Here is a 22,288-nt window from a genome sequence, read left to right on the forward strand (position 1 = left end):
AAAGGGAAGTCATCGTTCCCCACAAACAGACTGATTGAGCTTTTCCTTCACGACATTCACAGCTCATTCATTACAGACAAGTTTACAAAGCAACAAAGGAAGCCAACTCTCTCTCAGCTGATTAATGATCATGAATCCTGTATAAGAGATTTTAGATTCACTCAGACATCAAAATACTACCTGGATACGTGCAACTTCAAGCTGTAGCCAGTGAAGAGGGCAATATTTGATTACTTTCAAAATCATGTTTATTAAATTTAGAAAACACCATTTTTGTTAACAGTTTCATACCAACAGCAGGAAAGAAGTGAAACTGCAAGAGAGACGAAGATGGGGCCTGGGCCAACCCCTGAGTTAAAAACCACTTGTCTTTCAAAAGCTCATCGGTCCCTATGCGCTTGCTGTCTGAGGAGGGGGTCACCTGCGTCTAACCTGGCATAGACTAGAAGAGAGAGTCAGTGTGGTAGTCAACATCTCAAGGTAGAACACCAAAAGAAACGAGACATAAGAAAAGTCTGGACATCAGGTAGAAAAGTTGATTTGCAAAGTCACTTTTCAAGTCGAGGTTGGGTTTTTTTGTTGTTGTTTTTTTCCTGCCAAAATATACCAAGTATGCAACATTAACATGTAATTAGGTTGCCAAACCATGTTGGTATGTAGGTTTCATCACGCAGATGTGTGAGGGGGGGTTCTGCACAGCTGTGGGGGTGTGGACTTGGGAGGGCGGGGGGGTAGTTAGGGATGCAGTACAGATGTTGTCCATAAAGGAAGTGCAAACAAAGTCTATAAGGTGTGTTTGTTGAGGGGGGCTGTCGGGGGGGTGGGGAAGGGTTACGGGGGTATGAGCGAAGTAGGGCTCACCCCCTTTGCTCATCAAGGTGCTGAGAGCGGCGACTCTCTGGAGGGTGAGCCCGACATATCATCAGGGGGGAAAACTGTGAGTGTGCAGGCTCGGATCCCCCCCAGTGACTCGGGCAAGTCGAAAACTTTGTGCCATTCGTCTTTCTCGGGGTCGTACTTCTGTACTATTTCCACCATGCACCTATTGTTCCACGAGTAGCCGCCCACCACGTAAATCTTATTCTCAAACACGGCCACGCCCACGTCACTCTGACCTCGCAACATGGCGGCGATAGGTGTCCACAAGTCGAGGGCGGGGGAGTAGTATTCGCAGCTGAGGACGTCGTCGTAGTCGCTGGTGCCCCTGAAATGATTGCCCCCGATCACGTAAAGACGGTCGCCCACCGTGCACATGCAGTGGAGGCCGCGAACTGTCGTCATGGGCGCTTTCTGAGTCCATTTATCGGCATCCGGGTCAAAGCACATCAGCTCCTTCTGAAAAGTGTCGTGAGTGATTCCACCTGCAGCGAGAAAAAAAATAAAATGAAACAAGAGCATGGAAATTAGGGCTCAAGGCTCATTAGTTAGGAGAAGCTGTCAATCAGACAGATTAATGACTCGTTCGCTCAAGTCAGCCAACCTTTTTTATTCATCTGGGCGATGTGGAGCATCAGCCAGCTGTGACACTGGAAGGCCGCACATTTAAAAAACAAACAAACGAACAAAAAAAAGACGTCTCACTTCTCTTTGATCCCCTTTTTGCACACCTTCACTCGAACCCACCCGCCAATTCGCAGGCTAAACACTGATTTTACAAACCGAAGTGACATCAATAGCTGTTCAGCCTCTTTTCCGCAGCATGAAATAATGCTGATGAGGAGCGCTCAGTACAAAGCGAAACACCATTACAAAGCGTCCACGCATGCACACGCATTCACGCAAACAGTCTGTAGACACCGCAACACACAATGCTGAGGGAAAGTGGGGAAGGAGGGGAAAAAAAAGAAAGAAAAAAAACAGGACATGTCTACAGGGAAGGCTTAAAATAAAGAGGAACACAATCCCAGCATGCATTTGGGTGGAAGCCAGCCTACCCCCCAGGCAGATTGACTAGGAGCGAATGCAGTGAAGATTTGCAGAGCACGCCGAATACAGGCAGAATCCCTCTTTTCCTGCTGCCCAATGATCGTGCACTCGGTTTATTGTTCAGGCCTAAGCCGTCTATTCAGCTGCCATGACTCAGATCTCTGATGGAGCACCCCCTTAGCTGATCAGGTTCAAAGATGGCCTCACCATCCGTTTTCTTTATCCAAGTAGTCCACGGAGCAAATCAGCTATTAAAACCCTGACAAGAGAACAGTGCTGGAGTCAAAATAGCCTCCTTGTAATACCTCTCAAGGGAGTGTGCTGCTATTTTGATTCAGTTCAGGGGCTTTGGCCTTTCCTTAATACAATAATGTCTGATCAGTTTTCCAGTATCTCTGTCTAATCAGCGCCATTAGAGAGACACTAAGAGCAGACAAGGTTTTGCCAAATTGATCCCAGCTCTGACAAAATTGCTGAGAAGTCTTTTGCCCTTCCATAGGCAGCTCAGGGCAGACTGCGATATTGTTCATGATGTCTGCTACATATGCCCTTATTTTACCACGCCAAAACATTTCCCTGCTCAGCCATGCAGATATAAAACAACTGCAGAGTCCCCTTGTAAAACCAGCGACCTGGTTGAATCAGTGCCAGCATATGTGGGACTCAAAGAAATGATGGAGAATAGACGGGGAGGTGGGGAGGGAGCTTAGCAGATTCCAAAAATACCCCAAAATGAATTAGAAAGCCCATATGTAACCATCTATGTATCCACGTATCGATTAGTGTTACTGCAGAGTGGTTTAAAATATATAGACTGACATTAACATACAAAAGCGCAGGCTTGATGAAACCAGTTTTTACTTCCTTCTCACTCTTCAGAGTGACTTGAGGAATGAAGAGGTTTGCATTTATGGCCTCTGTGTCATGCAAAATACTTTCAGTCACTTGCGTTTCTCCATTGAGCATAATCACCCTCTTGAAGTCGTACTGTCAAGTTCATTTTACAGCCGTATGACATCTCACTCTGACTATTAGTCCCTGCAGGAATATGAGCTCTAAATGGCTCCCCTGTTCCCTCTATTCACTATTCCTGATAAAATAGACAGTTATTTACTCTTGAGGTGAGCAGCAAATTGAAATTTCAGACAGTTATGAGCCATTATGGGTCATCACTTCTGGAGTTTAAGTCATACAATGAAATTCAACACACTTTCTCTTTGGTTTTTTAGCAGAAGCCCCTAATTTTTTCTAATTCACTTTGAGAATATAAGGGTGTTATATACGGATAATAACTCCACACAAAAAAAAAAAAGGCAGAGGAGCTATGCTGTAACAGTCTTAACCAACACCTGCATTATATCACGAGTGCAGCAACTATGTCAATACGACCAACATTTCATATTATTCAATGTGGAGCCATCACAGGACATCACCATTTGGAAACCAAATATTCGTGAGCACCGTCAGTTCTCTGCACTGAGCCCAAACAGACTTCAAATGCATGTTCAGCATAGATGAATCGAAGGTGTGAGGAATGATTAGCATGAATCTGTAAGTGTGAAAGACACTGTTTTTAAATGATGTAGCGAGTTCAAACATACAAATACCTAGCAGACTGTCAGAAATAAGAAAAATTATGAAAAGAAATCTTTCTTAACCATCTTTCAAATGACCGCTTTCAACTATTTCAATTTATCCAAACAACTTTGCAGGCCAGTACAAGCTTAGTGCAGAAATGTCACTATTAATGCAAAGAAATTAAATATTAACACACATGTAAGCTAAGAATCAAAAAGCACGTTCAGCCCAGCAGATTTTTAAACTAGAAAATATCCTGATCTGAAGGAAGCACATCCATATATTGACCAGTTTTACTGCGGGACGGTTTAAAATAAATAGACACTGACATTAAAATAAAGAGGCTGTAAAGGGATGATGAAAGAAAATGAAAAATCTTGAGCTCCAATTTTTACCCTCTTCTCAGCTCTCACTGACATTAAATGCATGTTCAGCATTGATGAACTTTAGATTTTTAAAATATAAAATGTCCCGATAAATATAAATGATCAAATATAATCATCTTTAATGGATGATAAAAAATAAACAAATAAAAATCTCAACCATGAAATTTACATCAACATTTTTTGTTTACATAAAAACACCATTAGCAGACAACTAGCGAGTTGTGAAAACCTCAAAAATCCCCAGTCAGTGAAGCAACAACCACACACAAATCATCAGAACACTCGGAGAAAGTGTAATAGTAAAACCAAAGGGTCTTAATCTCTCGATAGGAATGTGGACCAGCAGCAGCGTTGCTCTGTGCCGGTTTCAGTGCTTGTGTCTGAACTCTGTCACACCACTTGAGCCGTGATGGTCTGTGGGCTGAGTGCATTCGTCAGGCTCATCAAGCTGACAGAATACCTTCAGACAGCACAGCAGCACAGCCGGAGAATGTGACCTGATGTACTGTGACAGCTAGACACAGAAGTGCACTCCAGCTCAGGTCACCTTGCACAGTGCGACTGTAACCCCCGAGACCGCGGACACTACAGCAGGGCCTCGCCGGAACAAAACTGCACTAATGGGTAATGCTCGTTTACCTGTGCCGTGGGTATTAAAGGCGCTTGAAAACACGCTGTTGTGTTATAACCCACAGCTGTACTCAGAAAACTGCCTGACCAGCTTTATCGTGTAACGCAAGCGTTCATTTTCCCTGACACATATTTTTAGCTGTCACAGGTGCACAGCCAGCTGTTACAATAGCAGAATTTACAAGACTGTTGAACTGTGATTGATTGTATCTCTGAAATATGAGACCAACACACAAACGTACACACACACACACACACACACACACACACACACACACACACGAAAAAAAGATAATCCATTAGACTATCAAAAAGTGGAAATAAACGCTATGAAGTGGAGAGTACTGCCAGGGGCGAAACGATTCATACAGCTGGCTACCAGCAGATTAGCTCAGGCCGTGACCGTTTTGTTATTCATCATTTCACTTTAGTTATATTAAAAAGTAAAATGTGTGGCTTTCATCTCGGCTCCACTCTAATATTAGGTCTGCCAAATCTTGTGATCTGTGTGATCCCAAACATGCCCCAGTTCTTCTGCCTGATAATGTGAAATATTAACTAATTAAAAATTGTTTATATAAACCCTGATAGTACTCATGTGTGGAGGTACTCCTTAGCTTTTGGCCTCTTTCCAGCACGTCAGAGTTCGGTGATATAAAAATCAAATCAAAGGGGCTGCATGTACTTTTAATGTGGCAATTTTTTCCAGCTAAACATGAAAGATAACTGGAACCAATGTGATAGAGAATGTGATGTGTATTCTGTAGGACCATCTAACAGCAGCAAACCTTTGCAGGTCTGTGGATTACGGAAATAAATTCACAGCTTGTGTGCACAGTGATCACACTGCTGGATCTAATAAAACTGCATGGGAGCTGGTCAACACCTCAGATTGTAAATTGGTTTAATACTGCTGCTAGTATATTGCTGCTAGAGAGCATTTCAATATTTTATTTCATTAGCTAAAGTTTCCCAGGTGGCACTGTAAGTACAATATGTGTTTAATGCAACTACGTAAATGTTGGTGTTGGTAATGTATTCATATTCAGGAAGATTAAAGAAGCCGAGCTTGTCCCTAGGATCAAAATACCAACAACATTTCCATTATTATTGTTACTTCTATCTCTCCTTCTTATCCATCTATATTTAAAGAAAAAAAAAAAAACAATGCTGAAAACCTCCATTATCTATTTTCGAAAATATTTTTGCATAAAACAGTGTTTTGCTCATGTGTTGCAGATGGATGATGGTACCCATGGCCAGGAGGGATTATTACAGTCTCTTCTGTGTTACACCTCCTACACAGGCTCTAGTCCTCTACTTTGCTCCATCCTTCCCAATTCCCCTCCACCACCACCACCGTTCCCCATCTTTTGTAGCACCGCTCTGGATTAGTCACACTAAGAAACTAGGGCTCATCTCCATACTGCAGGATTTGTTTTCCGTCGTATGAAGTGAACAAGTGCCTGGGTGTCACCTAAAGAGAAAGTACTGGCTGGCTGAAGGCCCAATTCTCAGTGTCCGCCATCTGCCCTAAGTGTTGAACCCTCGCAGGCTCCAAAAGCATGCTCAGCATAGATGAATAAAGTGTGAGGAAAGATTTGCAAAAATCTGGAAGTGTGAAAGACACTTTCTTTATATGAAGTTTGAAAGATAAAAATACCTAGCATTAACAGGCTGTCAGCAAAATCCTGACTAACATATAACTCCAGAACTCTGTGTACTGTTTGTCTAAAATGAGATACTATTGTGACCCCACCTTGCTGTTCTATAACACATTCAGAGAATAAAATTTATTGCTATTGTGACTTTAAAACATGCAATTAAAAAAACAACTCTTACCCAGTCATTCAACATTACATCTCTATTTATTTAAGCCGATAATAAACTCAAAACTCCCTGGAGCCACTTACCTGAAATATACATATAACCACCGTACACTGTCCCAGCGTGGCCATAATGTGGCTCGTTCATTTTGGCAACGTATGTCCATTCATTTGTCCTTGGGTTGTAGCACTCCACAGTAGCTTGAAGAAAAAGATGGAGAAAAAAAAGAAAAAGACTGTATTAGTAGAAAGTAGGTCAAGACACAACTAAGGAGGACAAACAGCAGCAAATGAGGCCTTGGAGGGTCTCAGCGTGGGAGCTAAAACAAGGATTTAAATACAGAGTACACATCCCCACCAGCTCTGAATGCACTGACTGTGCAGGAAATAGTGAGATTGTTCGAGCTTTCATCTTAAGGTGTCTGAGGATGGTTCTATAAAATATCTGAGAAATCAGAACGGGGACCTTAGGGTTCATATCGGATGCTCACAGGTTGATAATTGCTGGCTGGGAACCCCAAAACCAGTCAGCCAGGCAGGGTCCATCAACATGTATGATCACTGCGTGGATGAAGAAGGGTTCAAATAACAGGTAATGATTTACCTTCACATCAAACACCACAGTTTAACAATGCAGAATCACAAGTTCCCATTTCACTAGAGCTTGTTAACATTTATGACAAAGATTTGTGAACTACTAAGAATTACCAGAATTTCTCCAATTATTATGGGTTACAGTCCCATAATTTCCCTGTTGACTGCTACAGGCTTACTGGCAAATAAAATGGGTTTCACCAGTGGCTGATCTGTTTCATCATTTCTGCGTTCACTATATCTGGGATCCAGTTTTCTACATTTTTGGATTGAACTTGTTGCAGAAAGTATTTGAAGTGAGGTGTTCCAATTACGGAGTCTGGAAATGTAGGTTGTAGACGAGCCCATCCCCATAAACATGCTTAAATCAACTTTCACAGAACCTCAGAAGAGTGCTACAGGAGTAAACTGAGCTGGGAAAGGCTGCACAGGTATTTCTAAAGACACAAGTGAGGACAAATTCTGAACAATCAGGACTGTTGCTCCACTTTCCAGGAGCAGCTACCCTGCAAAAATTACAACTGAGACAGTTAAGCACAAACACACTTAAATACAGAGCACATCCCAATAGAAATGGTGGAAATGAGCCCAACGCTACCTGCAAAACGCCTGCAGCAATCTCTACAACCTGCTTAAACTCTTTTCTGTTCCTGAAACTAACACTGAAGCTGTAAGGCATAGTGGAGGGAGTATCATTATTCAGGGATGCTTTGCTACCTCAGGCCTGCGTGCCTCACAGTAGTGTAGGGAAGAATGAATTCAACTGAGCTTTGAGAACACTCGGTGATGTGAGAAGACAATAAACCCAAGCTCACAAGAAAATCAGTATCACAACAGTTTTTTATAGTCTCAACAGTATAAGCTTATGAGTTTTGTTTAATCATATAATTTTAGAAATGGATACAGATTTTTGTTGAGGGGAGTCCTTCAAAATTCCTCCTCATTTTACAAGAGTCATAAGCCACTGAAGAATATGAGGTTATAAAGGAGCTCCTGTTAGTTACTCAGCCCAGGAGCCGGTCTTTTCCAGCCTGCACTGTAAATGATTAAACCATTGTGTTATTAGTTCACTCACACTGTGTTTCTTCATAAATGAGTCAGAAAAATCTAAATGTATCATCAATAAGTTTTAGAAATCCTGGTAATCCAATGTAGTTCACAAACTTTTTCTTGCAACTGAAAGTCATCTTGTGGTTGTTGGTCATCTTCTATAGTTAACAGATTTATAGGCAGTTTGTTTTTGTTTTTTTTGTTCCTCACAAGGTTTGTGAGTCATCTCTGGGCCAGCTGGAGAAGTCTCACCAAGGAAATCAGTGAATACCTAGGTCTGCTTGCTCAACAACTATTATCAAAGTGACCTTCAGCAGTATACAAACTCGCACACCAACTCGATGGAAATAGCACAGTTGTGCTGACCGTATCTAAAATGCAAAGTTGCTGAAAATGGAATTCATCACAAGCAACTTTTCAATAAAGAAATTATAAATTGCATTTAAACCTTGAAATGTACTCAATGTACGATTTTCTTCTGATAAGCTGGAAAGGTCACATTTGTAATTAGCATGGATTTTTTTTTTCTTTCTGCAAGTTCTTCACCACAAACCATAGAAATAGAAAATAGAATAATAATTTTAAAAACTGGCAGCTTGTGGTGACATACAGCAAAACCTGTACATTTTGCTTCTTTTTCAATTAAAGCATATATAAGTGCCTAAAGCAGTCTTATTTTTATATTAAAAGACTGAGCTGTTATTGTGCAAAAGCTATAAAAGGGTTTACAATATGGTGAACTAGAATTAGTAACTGACAACCCTCTTTTACATGCATCTTTGTTACATCCTTTTGAAAATATAAAAGCAGCACAAAACTAAAATCCATGCAACGCTCAGGACTGCAAGTATATTCTAAATATTTGTTTCTATGTCGTGAAGCTTTTCTTTTAAAATCTATGCATTTCTGACGTAACAGAAAAACCACACCCTCGTGATCTACCCAGAGCAAACAAATATAATAAAAGGGGCACATCCAGAAAAACATGGAGGCCTAACCGCATGCAGTTAAAGGGCAGTGAAACGTAAAGAAGGAAGAGGCAGCTGTGTAGACGGACAGTGAACTGGTGCTGTGTTTTTTGGTCTAATTATAACCCAGACTGCTTCCACAGTAGCCTCTCTCTGTCCACTGCAGCTACAGAGCTGAATTTAAGTACTGGGTGGCACCTCTCTGTGGTCTACAGTTGGTGCAGAGATTGCAGATTGGTTACTCAGCATCAACAACCAAATTACAAAGACTAGATATAAATGTATAAATACATCTGTTCGCTTTTGCCTTTCCACCAGAGGGATGAAATGTGAACCAAAAAGCTTGTAAAAGCATCAGATTACTGATACAAGTTGATCTGATATGACCCGCTTTTTTTTTCTTCCCTTTTTTAATCACTGAAAACGCCACTGGCAACATGTATCCACCTCTTTATTTAATCCTCCCTGCAGGCACAGTTTGTGTGCCAGCTTCAGCTGTATCTCATCACCTACAGTTCAATGTTATGTACCTACCACAGCTCTGAACAAATAGAAACATTGTGACTTTGTTAAGATTGCATCAGTGTAGGCTGTGGCTTTGTTGTATTGCACTGCAATTTATTACACACAGAGAAAAAAAATCTAAACTTATTTTATTCATGATATATTATGACACCCTAAACAACACCTCATCAAAATCCATGACACTTCTCGGAGGCTGCGATGACTGAAATTGATTCTGCATGTGCTGAAATGCTTTTGTAATGGATTACATTCGATTGGGAGGGTGTTTGTGATAATGAGCCCATCCTCTAAATTTTATTAAATTACACACACATTATGTGTGCGACATGTTGAAACAGCAAATGATGTGTATGCACGGCTCTTGATTACTTGGCGTCGGTATGCTTGCAGCCTTATTAAAGCGCTCATTCTTTCTCACACTGCTCTCTCATATTAAAAGTGTAAAATCTCATACAATATTAATTAAAGGCCCCTGTTGTTGCTTAAAAGGAAACAAAAACAAACAAGTGGGGGAAATAAACTCACCAAGCTCCCCTGCAGCATTCCTTCCACCGACAGCGTAGAGGTGTCCCTTGAGTGCACTGAGGTGGAAGAAGGTACGTTTCTCATTAAGGCATGCCACCTGGATCCATTTGTTGTAGCGAGGGTCATATCGGAACACCGTGTCCACTGCTGTTTTGCCTTTGGTGTCGTAGTTGCTTTGGCCACCCACAACATAGAGAAAGTTGCCGATGACCGCAATGCCGTGTTGGTAACGAGGTGCGTCCATGGGTGCCAGCGCCTTCCATTCGTGAGCCCTCTCATCGAAGAGACGCAGCTCCTTGCTCACAACAAGCTGCTGGCGCAGAACACCACCCAGAGTGACCAGGTGGGCACTGTCTGAGCGGATGGCTGTCCGTTCTGACTGCATAACTGGCTGCATGTAGGGCATCATTTGGTAGTTGCTAGCTTCCAGTAAAAGGTTGACACAGGTGTTGTCCGTACGCATAAAGTCCACAGTCTGCACGTGATTGATGAGATCCTGCGGGTTCATGAGAGGAAAGCGGATGTTCTTCATGAGCTTTGCGGCATAGTCCATACGGCTGTCTTCAAAACGTAGCCAGCGGCAAGCCGCCTTGAACAGGTCCAACTCAGTGCAGTGTTTTAAACTGTTACTGGACAGTACAAAAGCCAAGCGTTCAAATGGTAGCTTGACAAACTCCCCCGTGCCCAGCAGCGAGGGAAAGTTCTTCAGGATGAAATTGTTGACGTATTTATCCACCTCTGTGAGGTTGTATGTGTTGGCAATGCGTCCCACTTCTACACAGTTGTCCAGAGAAACCTGCACAGAAAGAAAACAAGTAAAAAAAAAATCTTGGAAAGCCTCAAGTAAGCATGCAAAGAAAAGGATGGATGTAGCTTACAGCCCTTGGAAAGTAAAACAAACTCTTGGCCTACAATGGGCCATTCTTTTAGTTGTATAGAAATCTATGGAAAAATGTCCTCAGACCCTCGCTCTGTGAATTTACGGGCCTTTTGCTAGTTTCAAGTCCCAGTGAATGAAACATAAATGAAAGAATATGCTATGATATTGACTAATGCTCAGCTCAAGGGAAAGAAGTCTCATTACAAAGAATCAGTGCTTTAGCAATTTAACACACAGCAGATGTCAACTGACTCTGCTGCTTTTGTCCATTTTATATCACTTTAAATTTAAAAAACTGTGGGTTTTCAGACAGTTGGCAAGAAAACCAGCTTTAATACACCTTGATAAATTTATCAGTAAAAACACATTGCACCACTGCATTAAAGAAAAACCAAGTACATACACTCTGTAAACACTAATAACTGCTTGTGTACATTTTTAAACACTTTGCTGTCAACACTAATAGACAGTCACTGCTTGATAACTTTAGCTAATGAAAGCAGGCAGACATATTAACAGTTGAAATTATAATTAAAAGCTTATTTCTCTTGACTCCCTACAACAAGCACAACCCGTAAAGAAAATTGTTCTTCAAACGTACTTTTTCTTCATTTAAAATAAGTCTTTGGTTTTTTGCTCTTCCCCTAGCTCACAGGCATGCTCTCATAACTTTCCCACCAGTTCAAATCCAAAATATTCAGAATCAAGATACTTTTTTAATCCCTGAGGAAATGATGTGGTCACAGTCAATCAGAGACACCAAGAATAGTAAGTAACTAAACTAAATTAAATTAAATTAGTTACAAAATATAACAAAACAGCTCTAATAAATACAACAATTTCAAATCATAAATATCCAAGTACATTACACAAATTGAATATATGTGGTTGACATTGAGGTAGCCCTCTTGTCATACTGTACTTTGCTATTTTCTCTGTAGAGGATGCGCAAATAGTAAGGGTGTGCAACTAATGCAGTTTGTACTTGTGGATTTGTTTAAAATGACACAATGTTTATGAAAAAAGGTTCAGACAATAAGCTAACTCAAAAACTGCAGGATAGCTGTAAAAACGCAGCTTTTCTGAGTATTTCCTTACCCCAGAGATGAGAAAGACCTTGCAAAAGTCCAGTACTGGAAGGATTTGTAAGAAGCTGGCTGCCTCAAGTGTGTCTTGTAGATTCTCCATGTTGAGTGACAACTTTGCTGTGTAGATAAAGTCAATAATCTTCTTGAGGCCTATTCGGTTTACTCCATGCAGCTTGATACACATTAAATCCTGTTCTTTCATTCCACCTGCACCAGAGGAGAGTAAGGGAAAGAAGAAACTATAGTTATGAACATACAGTATCTTTATATGGTTCAACTCAGATAGTTTTTCTGATTCAAAAGAATAAAAGCTAATATGTGCACACGTTGATGCAAATGTCAATACCAATGTTTTTACAGTCAAATGACTTATGTCACACTGAAAGCATAAGGGAGCACTTTTGTTCAACATTTACACTCAGAGCATTCCCCTTTCACTAATAAGCTAACTCTAACTTAAACTTAAGCTTTTCCTCTGTTCTATTATATTTCACAAGCTAATCTGGACCAAACAAAGAAAAAGAAATTCGCGTGCACTGCTCATTAGATGCTGCTTGATGACAAGTTGCCCGTCAAAGCTTGAGTCGCAAAAGTAAACACCTACAGTTTAATACAAGATAAATTCAGTGCAGTAAGGTTGCGTTCTCTGACAACATCTGTGCTACTCGTTTTCCCCGCGTCAGATTAAAAGCTTTCAGTTTAATTACCCAGATATCTTTGTTATCCGAAAGTGAATGAAGACATTTTTTGCAGTCTGTTATTCCTGAAAATACCACACAAACACTCTCTATGTACTTAAAAAGAGCTCAAGGTTCCTCTGCCTCTGCATACAGTGCACGAAGGAGATGAAACAGGCAAGTAGGTCATTTATATTCATTGCGAGCACAAATGACCATGAACATGAATGCATAACAATGGCTCAAACAAGCTGGTTTTATAACATGAATATATGCTCAGTACTGGAGGGATGAGGGCACAAGGTCAATTTGAGTAATTTATTCACAATGCAAAATTCTAGCAACATGACAGCCACTGTGTAGAAACACAAATGCTCATGAAAAGAAAGCAATTTAGTGGAAAATACAGAGATATAGAGTACTTAAATGCCTGTGCCACTGTCACAAATATCACAAAATTCTACATCGTGGTTTGGCTGGAGTAAAGGCTTGTAGACCAACCTGTGAACATGGCTTTGAAATAGTCGGAGGAGGAGGCCATCATTGCACGGTGCACAGGGAAAGCTTCATCACAGTCGCCAGCCACCAATGTGACATCACAGAGCAATCCCTCTATCCTCAGCTGGTCAAATCCCTTAAAAAGAAAAAAAAAAAAAAAACACGAAAGAGAGAGGTTTGTTTCTGACCCCGAGCTTAGAGCACCTGAACTGCTCTGATTTTACTCCCAAGCAGAAGATCTCGGCTTAGACAAAGCCAGATGAAAAACACCATTGCTAAAAGTTTCAAATATGGCTGCTGCCAAAAAAGGAAAAAGCAGTCACTGCTTTAGGGCTCAACACAATGAACTTGTGTGGTTCAGTGAGGATAAAAACAAAATGCTGTCAGCAACAGCCTGTCAGACATGAGCTCATGGACCTGAAATGATATGTGACAGCGCTCTAGTCTTGAGCTGGAGCTGACTGACTGATTGTTGCCTTCATATTTTCTTGGCTTTCTTACACACAACTGGTTCAGAGTAACATGTTTAGAATTACAGGGATTTTTTCTCTAGTTGGCATAGAAACCTGATGCAAAGTTACAGCTAAAAGGCACTACCTACACTAAACATGGGCAAACACACTTTAATTCATAAGTGGATATTGCACTTATTCACCCAACACCTGATTTGACTACCTACCAGCTGACTACCACTTTTGATTATGGTTATGGCAGGGTGCACTAATAATGTGCAAGCCAAAAACCACCTTGAGGCCACAGTTACTGTGATTTGGCGCTATTTAATAAAACTAAATTGAATTAAACAAAAAAAAAAACCTTTATAACACATACCGACTCTAAAACCACCCCTGCAATAATCAGTGGGCGGGTTTTTTGGTGGATGCTTCCAAATGCACCACCTAATTGAGACTAACAGATTCTATAATCAGGGTGTACGATCACATCAGGCTAGAAAAATCATTAGCATTCCCTTACTGTGCTGTGGCAGCAAAAGATTAATGAGCTGCAAAAGCAGCCAACGGCCATTCATTTTCAGTGAGAGCCGATGACGAAGGACAGTTATTGCTGTTGCAGCAAACAGCGTGATGCCAGCACTCACTAGCACAACTTTAGGCTGATCTTCACTTTGCACCAATCAGCAGTGACATGCTGAAGCTGCCACCAACTGTAACATTTATGCAGCTTCCTGACTGTTGGGGGGGTGGGGTATATATGTACAAGATGAGTGAGCTTTTGTTATATTTTTCATCAACAGTTCATCAGGTTGGGCTCACCCTTTACATCAAATTACATAGACACCAAATCCCAACTGTTTTGGATTATTACTGAAACACAAGACGAGATATTAAACTGTGCCCAGTAATCCATGGTATGAATTCCCTTATGTTGTGTGATACGGCAATGTTAACGGTTATTAATCTTCAAAGAAATCCAATTAAAACAAATATTCAACATCTTGCTGGCCTGCAATCTGCAAACACCTGTGAGCAGAGCTATAGAAACTACTCACGAGATCGCCAAAGAAATGGTAAGGCCAAATATTAATGTTATTATCAGATGAAGGTGATATTTGACTCTACACACACTCTATACACTGTTTTCTCTATGTTTCTGCACTCTCACCTGAAGAACCACTGAGCTGTGCGTGTTGCTTGTGAAAAATCGAGTGTTTCCAGTCTTTGATGCCTGAAGGTGAGCAGAGATGCCCATATCACCATAGCCCAGAGCAACTTTCATGTGAGCGTCGTCGTCCTCCACGAGGGATCTAATAGGAAAAAGGAAATAAGTTTTTTTTTTTACTTCAAACGGGTAGCAAATGCACATTTCCCTCTAATTTTAGCTTCTGGAAAGTAGGACAGATGCATTTTCAAAGTGACACTACTTAAGGACATTTTGGGCGGCGGTAGCTTAATTGTTAGACTGTCACCTAAAAGTTGTAGAACTGCAAGACTGAATCAGCAAGGGAAATTGTGGGAAAGGAAGTGAACAAGGTACAACGATCTTCCCAAAGCTCTAACCAACCAGACTCCAGCTCTAGGCCACTCCTGAGTCTTAAAAAGCTGCTCATGAATTCCATGAGAATATACTAATATGCAAGAAATGTTTCTCCATAATATCAGTAAAACAATGTGAACTACCCAAGGCTGACATTGCATCCGTTCTAACTTTTGTTAATTAGCACTTAAATGAACATGCAATAACATGCACTAAACATTCTGGGGGAAAAAAAACAAGTTTTGAAATCCCAATGTCATATTCACAGCCTTCATTATCCACTTTAGTTGTATAGATGAACAAGTTACAGGCACATATGTCTGTGCCACACCACCAGCACTAACAGCAGCACGATCTGGCATGAATATTCAACACGTTGTCAAAATGACCTCTGCCCTAATGCCACTATGATGTCAAAAACTTTGAATTTACATGAAATTTGATGTGGATATTTGCTGTAGCCACAGTATACGAGCCCTTTTGCCAGAACTGAGGATTTCCACTTAGGTGGATGTGGTATAACGGTTCAATCCCAAGCGCCTTCTGTCCACCTGTCAAAGTGACCTTGGACAAGAGGCTAAACTCCTAATTGGTCCCAGTAGTCAGGAAAGCACCGTGCCTGGTAGATTCCTGCCACCAGTGTGTGCTTGTGAACAAGACACAGACAGGATAATATCACTATATAAATGGAGACATACACCATTTCCCACAGTACACAGTAAATATTTAAATTATGAAGAGAAGCTCCCTGAATTGTCCCTGGATGATGAATAGATTTCATTCTGGACAACCTCTACCACCTTCCATCTAGTGCCTCCATCATGTTAAAATGTCAAGAATATACATCTCAGTGCAATACACACGGACATAAAGTTTGCAAATGGATTCGCCACTGACAACTGCATCCTGTCTTCCGATACATTCAGCAGCAGCTCACCTTCCTTCCACTCCCCTCTTCTTTTCTTCATGCAAGGCTTTTTAGTATTGCACATTTCTTACAAACACTGAAACCTCAGGAGGCCACAGAGTGTCACAAAACACATTATTACACCAAAATATTTGAAAAAGTAAGTGTGAAGGTGAAAGTGAAGCGCCTGGCTTCAAGTTGACATTGAAGGATTTTTCTGCAGTGCACAAAAAATGAACTAACCGCGATGGCTAAGTGATAAACAAACAATAATACCGCCCGATATAGACTTAGTGACATTTTAGTTGTTTTTTGACTCAAGCTGGATGCTGATGGGTATCACAGCTATGTAATGCATCATCTCTTGAAATTTAATGAGGAAATGAAAAGAAGAAAGCTTTTAATGAATTTAAATGAGCTGCACAGCACTGAAAAAGATCATTAAATAGAAATAATGTGACTAATAGTGAAAGCATATTACATGTACAGTCATTATTTCTCAGGTTTCAGAGCTTAGGGACGGAAAAAAACGATAGGATACAAAATACTGCTAATGATGATTGAAGCAAATGAAAGTTTTGGGGGTTTTTTGTTGTTGTTTTGCATAATGTCTGACTGATTTATCCTTTCGTGGATCCTACACAGTAAGAGTCCTCTGGGAAATCTTGCAGCAGCCGTCTGTGAGAAAAAAGTCAGCGCCATGGGAGCACAATAATTTAGCATTTTGTCATAATCTATAAATGTGTAAACGGATGAAAATTCAGATACAACTACGACCTCGACATGTGATGTAATAGGGTGTAAAGTCCCTAACTGCTCCATAGAGGGTGAACATGGAAAGACGGCAAGTGTGACTCAGATCCCCAAGGCGGATACTCTCGGGATACGAGTACATTTTGTTCAGACAAAACTGACATTAGAGAATGAAGCTCATTTGGGTACAAGAGCTGTGAATCAAAAGAAGAACAATACTCACATTTGCTATCATCAACACAGCTCTATAGTGTATATCATAAGCAAATCATTTGGATTGCTTTACTACTCAAAGTACCAAAAACAAAACAAACAAAAAAACAAAACAAAAAACAGCTGACCTTGGCGTTAACAGATCACAAAAGAATCGGAAACACCTGTCTTGGATTTCTAGAAAAGCAAGAGCAGCTGAGCTGAGGCAGTTATTACTCTTTAAGTGAGAATATGATGACAGTCCGACAACAAAAACAATGATGTGATTGAAGACAGGTGGCTGTTTTAATGGGAAAGAAAAAAAAAACTTTGTCAAGTCTGCGCCCACAGTAGCCAATTAAAGATCTGTATTTCTAACACAGAATGAAAACTAGGCCTAAAATATTATTTCTATTCTCCATGCACTATATTGAGATGACATAAACAGCAATTAATGTGCAATTGGGGCCTCAAACAGTGTTAATTTTCAGACGAATACTGGCCTGGTTAGAATTCTTTTTTTTCCCCCCCACAAAAATGTCTGGCTCAGCATAGAAGTGAATTTACGTCTTCAAACAGACCCCATGAGCAGGCAGCGCTTGTCAGATATACGAGACTAATGGAAGTAATTTGAAGTTCTTGTCTGGCTGAGCGCTTGATTTTTTTTTATTTTTTTTATTTATTTTTGTGGTTAGCGGAGTGGTTTTCCCATTTGTGAGTAAATGTTCCCTGTGCTTTGAAGGGCTGTTATTCAACATCACTGAATAAAACATAGCTTTTACATGTTAATAAAAAGGCTGGGTGAGCCGCTGAGTGTCACGCTCTTCTTTCATATGTATGAAATTAAGTTAATGGGGCATATTTAGGTGGAGGTAATATTTTAAACTTGTTTCACACTTAAACTGAAAATCAGTTTATGTCTGTCCCAATAACAGATAGATAAAAATAGAACACAGTGGAGGGTGTACAGTTATTCTTTATAAGTACAGGGAAAACTACACACCCACAATGAATAATTAAAGAATACTCTTAACATTGAGAGTCTCCTAAATATGTGTGTTTTCTACTTAGCAGCAATATTCATATAGCAAATCTGATTACAGTAAAAAGTGAGCTGCTCAGTCTAATAACCAATCATCTAGTCTTCAGATTTCCTCAGCATCTCTAACATGCCTGGTTTTTACTTAATCATAAATAAAGAAAACATAGACTCAGCTGGTAAAGTAAGTTGGGAATATAACACTTGCCTCCGTCTGCATTACATGCATATCTATTTTAAGACTGATCTCATATAACGTTATGTACATCAGTAATAAGTAGGCAGAACATTGCTTATGTAAATTGTACATCCATTAAAGCTTTTGATGCAGGTCTATTATAGGAGTAATCAGGTGTGATGGTGTGTTCATCTGTTACATAAAGACTTGGTAGCACAGCATGGTACATCTGATCAGAAGAAAACACCAGTAATTTCTCACTGAACTGTGCACAACGAGATAGTTAAAGTTAGGTCTTTTGCTGTGATTCTAATTCTTCATGACACTGAACATGTCATGAAAAAAAGACACACCTTGATGGCTTCTCTTTTGTGGGGGGAAAGAAAAAGAACAGGGGAGCACAACAGTGGTTGGCACTGTAGTCTCACAGCAAGAAGGTCTTGGGTTTTTAAATCCGCCATCTATTTGCATCATCTCCCCGTGTCTGCATGGGTTCTCTCTGGCTTCCTCCCACAGTCCGCAGACATGCAATTAGTAGGGTTGGGTTAACTGGTGATTCTAAATTGCCCACAGGTGTGTGTGGCTGTCTGTGTCTCTGTGTTAGCCCTGGTGACCTGTCCAGGCTGTACCCTGCCTCTCACCATATGGCAGCTATAATAGGCTCCAACCACCCCCATGACCCTGAATTGGATAAGCGGAAGAAAATGGATGGGTGGGCTGAGGGGGAAAAAGATGCAATTCACAGAGAGGATGTAATGAATGCTAAATGGCAGAAATAATTATTCACACCTGCTTCTATAAAAGTTTGCTTTAATATTGGTACAGATTATACATCTAATGCAAGTTAAAACAATACTAGTGTTCTCCTATTTTTCTTATGTGGAAGCCAGTTTTATTAAATACACTAGCAATCTGTTAGTTGAACTGTCAGTGTACAAAGGGCGCTGCTCCAGAGCGCTTGTGGTTTAGGTAGTAGAGTTGCACCTACAGTCCATATGTCAAAGTATCCTTGCGAAAGATATTGAACCTCAAGTTGTCCCCGATCCATCCATCACAGTGTACATGTGTAAATGTTTGATACAATAGTGATTAGGTATAGATAAAGGCACTGTATCAATGTATAGGTGATTGGGTGAATGAGACTTTTAGCAGAAAAACTCTAAACAAGTCTCAGTCCATTTACCATTCTTTTTCTAATTGTACCATCACAAACTTTAACACTAAGCATACTTGAGTCAGACAAGCAGCTCTTGGGTTTTTTGCAAATTCTCTGAGCGCTGCAAAGTCTGACTTTGGGGTAAATTTGCTGGGAAGTCTACTGGGAAGACTGAGCTTTTGTACAAAAAACTGCCAAATTTTCTGCTTTTATACAGATGCTCACAGAGGCTCATTATCGGTTAATTGAGTACGTTTGATTAACAGTATCTTGCTGCTACTTACCCTCTTAAGCAGTCCCTATGGGGGGACTACTTGTTTTGGGGTTTTTTAAAAGAACTGCTTACAGTCCTGTGAAAACTTTTTGACAAGACTATTTTCTTGTGATGTCTAACTCAACTAGGTCTCCTTTTTTTACAATAGTTAACCCAAAATTGAAAAAAAAAAACCCAAAAAACAAAAACGAAACTCTCAGCACAGGTAAGATTTGCATTAAAAACTGGATGGTGCAACAAAGAATTCACTATAAAAATTATATTCTTACCATTATTAGACAAGAACAGAGAGAACCGTAACTGTAAGGGATCATCTTGCAGAGTCTCACTTCAAACCTTATGCAGCATTTACGGAACTGTGCAAAGACTGCTAGTTGGTTTTTCACCGGACTGCACATGACTGAGTCCACATGACTGTTAATCAAGTTAAAAAACAAAAAACAAAAAACTGTAACGTTGCTGGAAACAAGTGCAACATGCATTGTTTTTTTAATACAGTGTCTTTATTTTTAAAAACATCACAGGCTGCTGGCTGGCGAATCACCTGCAATACTGTGCATTTAGACTGAATAATTGACCTTAAGCAATGCGACAGAACTGGTCTACTTTCACTGGCCATAAACCATTTTGTCAACGTTAAAGACTGCTGAAATCAGATCTTGCTCCTAAAAATTGATTTTGATGTTTTTTGTAGCAGGTTATGCAGATCAAATGGGAACAGCCCAACTGGCTGCAGTAGTTTTGATGGTTTTGACAAAGATCAAGATTGAATGATAATAAAAAAGGGAAGATCACTCTCCTCAGTTACAATTAAAAAAAAAAAAAAAAAAAAAAAAAAAAAAAAAAAGGATTCACCATTTGAAATAAAATGCCATTTAAACACATACAGCATTTTTGCCTTTCGGTTTCAGAATAAGCGAATGCTGAATCATTAAATCGTTAACCTTGCACATATTAAAGAAACTCAGAAATGCATAATAATTACTTAACTCCACAACTAAAGACCCAACAAATCAAAAGGTTACTTAAAAAAGATCTACACCATTAGCTAAGTAAATAAAATGCTCATTATTTGGCCTGATTGCTGCTATTGTTATGCTTTAGTCTGTAAGCAAATAAAGTATGTAAGCGAGTAGAGATTCATTAGTCTGCAAACACAGAATGGAAATTAAATGTCTGCTTGGGTATTGTAATGTTTTTGATGTACATTAGTGTGAAATGTAAATAGCCATCTTTCAGTAATTATTTTTATAGTAACTGTTGCACAGTAATTAACTTTACCAACAATTATAGATGCTGAATCTTTTTGCCGTGAAGGAAAACTGCACACAAGGCTGGAAATGCAGAATTATTAATGATGTGAGGTACAATTACTTTGGATCAGCTGGACGTGAAAAAAAGGGTTTCAACTTGCTATACTATAAAAATGTCACTGAATGCTTTTGCTGCCTAATCTGGTTTAAAAGTCATTATTGTTCATCTTTAGACTCATTATTCGTGCTAATAAAAAATTTTAAAAAGTTAGCTTAGGAGTTCTGGGCGGAAAACTTTCTCCTCTTTTCTTCACAGAGAAACTTTAGGCTCTGATAAGCCGAGCTGACCTCAAACTCACAAAAAGCTTCATCAGGCAGGCTTTTCTGTCACCTCACATCGCTTCACATCTTTGCACTTTAACACACCACAAAGACTTCAGCAAACTAACAGTCTTGTGTAGACTTTTTTGTAAAGACTCAAACGATTAGGCCAAAGACATTTGGGATATATGATGGATAAACATTAAGAGAAGGTCAGGGTGAATCTAATTGTTATTCCTTTCACATGCTGAACTGAGGAGCTGGTAGGAAGACCAATGAGGATACATAAACAGCAAAAGACAAAAAAGGCACAAAAACATGGAGACCTCTACCCACCACAGGAGGTAAGGAAAACTAGAAATATGAGATCTAGCTATATTACTACAGGTCTGTTACATATGAATGATTAAGAATTAAATACAGCACCATTTTTTAGATGACAATGAGAGAATGGAGTTGGTAATAAGGTACATTTTACAAGGAGATGATAATGGACCATGTCTAGCAGGAACACCATTACCACGAAATACTGATGGCTTTAACAATAGTCACAATCACACTGACACAGAGCACAGGCAATGTACTGGTACATTTACCCCGTCAGGTGGTAAGTCGGACAGGCAGCGAGGAGAGAGTGGGTTGTCCAAACCACAAAGGAGTGTTGGTGGCTGCCGGAACGAAACAAAGAAGACAACAGCTACAGCATCCCACATAAAAGTTCTGCTCTTCCTTACACACCAGAGAACAGAGTCTGAATCTCTAGCTGCATCCCTGAGCAGTCTGAAGATACAAAGCTTTAGTGCACACAGCACTGACCAATGCAAAAATAATATGCATATTATGTTTTATTTTTTTCTCTGATCTTGAATAAAAGTACTATTACATTCAAATAAATTCTACTAAGCTACTATATTATATATGTATATATGCACAATCATATATGAACTTTTTAAAACATAGCAATATATAACACTGTATTAATTGTGGTGTTGTGTTTGTATGAAAGATTATGCTCATTAAAAGCTGTCACAAGTTCAACGCTAAACTCATTTCACAGTTTAATACTCAG

General features: G+C 39.9%; 1 protein-coding gene across 3 annotated transcripts in view; it reads right to left on the minus strand.

The window, feature by feature from the left end:
• Positions 1-223: 223 nt before the first annotated feature.
• The window catches only part of klhl13 (kelch-like family member 13), a 42,366-nt gene continuing 20,301 nt past the window's right edge, over positions 224-22,288 (minus strand). For 2 of the 3 annotated variants that reach the window (XM_031760091.2, XM_031760090.2), the window contains 6 exons: positions 14,775-14,916; positions 13,155-13,287; positions 11,987-12,183; positions 10,009-10,804; positions 6,434-6,547; positions 224-1,361 (listed from right to left, as the gene is read on the minus strand). In XM_031760091.2, the coding sequence (XP_031615951.1) occupies positions 874-1,361; positions 6,434-6,547; positions 10,009-10,804; positions 11,987-12,183; positions 13,155-13,287; positions 14,775-14,916 (1,870 nt within the window). In that variant the 3' untranslated portion in view covers positions 224-873. Of the gene's footprint in view, positions 1,362-6,433; positions 6,548-10,008; positions 10,805-11,986; positions 12,184-13,154; positions 13,288-14,774; positions 14,917-21,815; positions 21,860-22,288 lie in introns of those variants that run through there. The other variant, XM_031760092.2, reaches the window with a different exon arrangement.

The sequence above is a fragment of the Oreochromis aureus genome, linkage group 10 (assembly GCF_013358895.1).
Source record: "Oreochromis aureus strain Israel breed Guangdong linkage group 10, ZZ_aureus, whole genome shotgun sequence".
NCBI classification, from domain to species: Eukaryota; Metazoa; Chordata; class Actinopteri; order Cichliformes; family Cichlidae; genus Oreochromis; species Oreochromis aureus.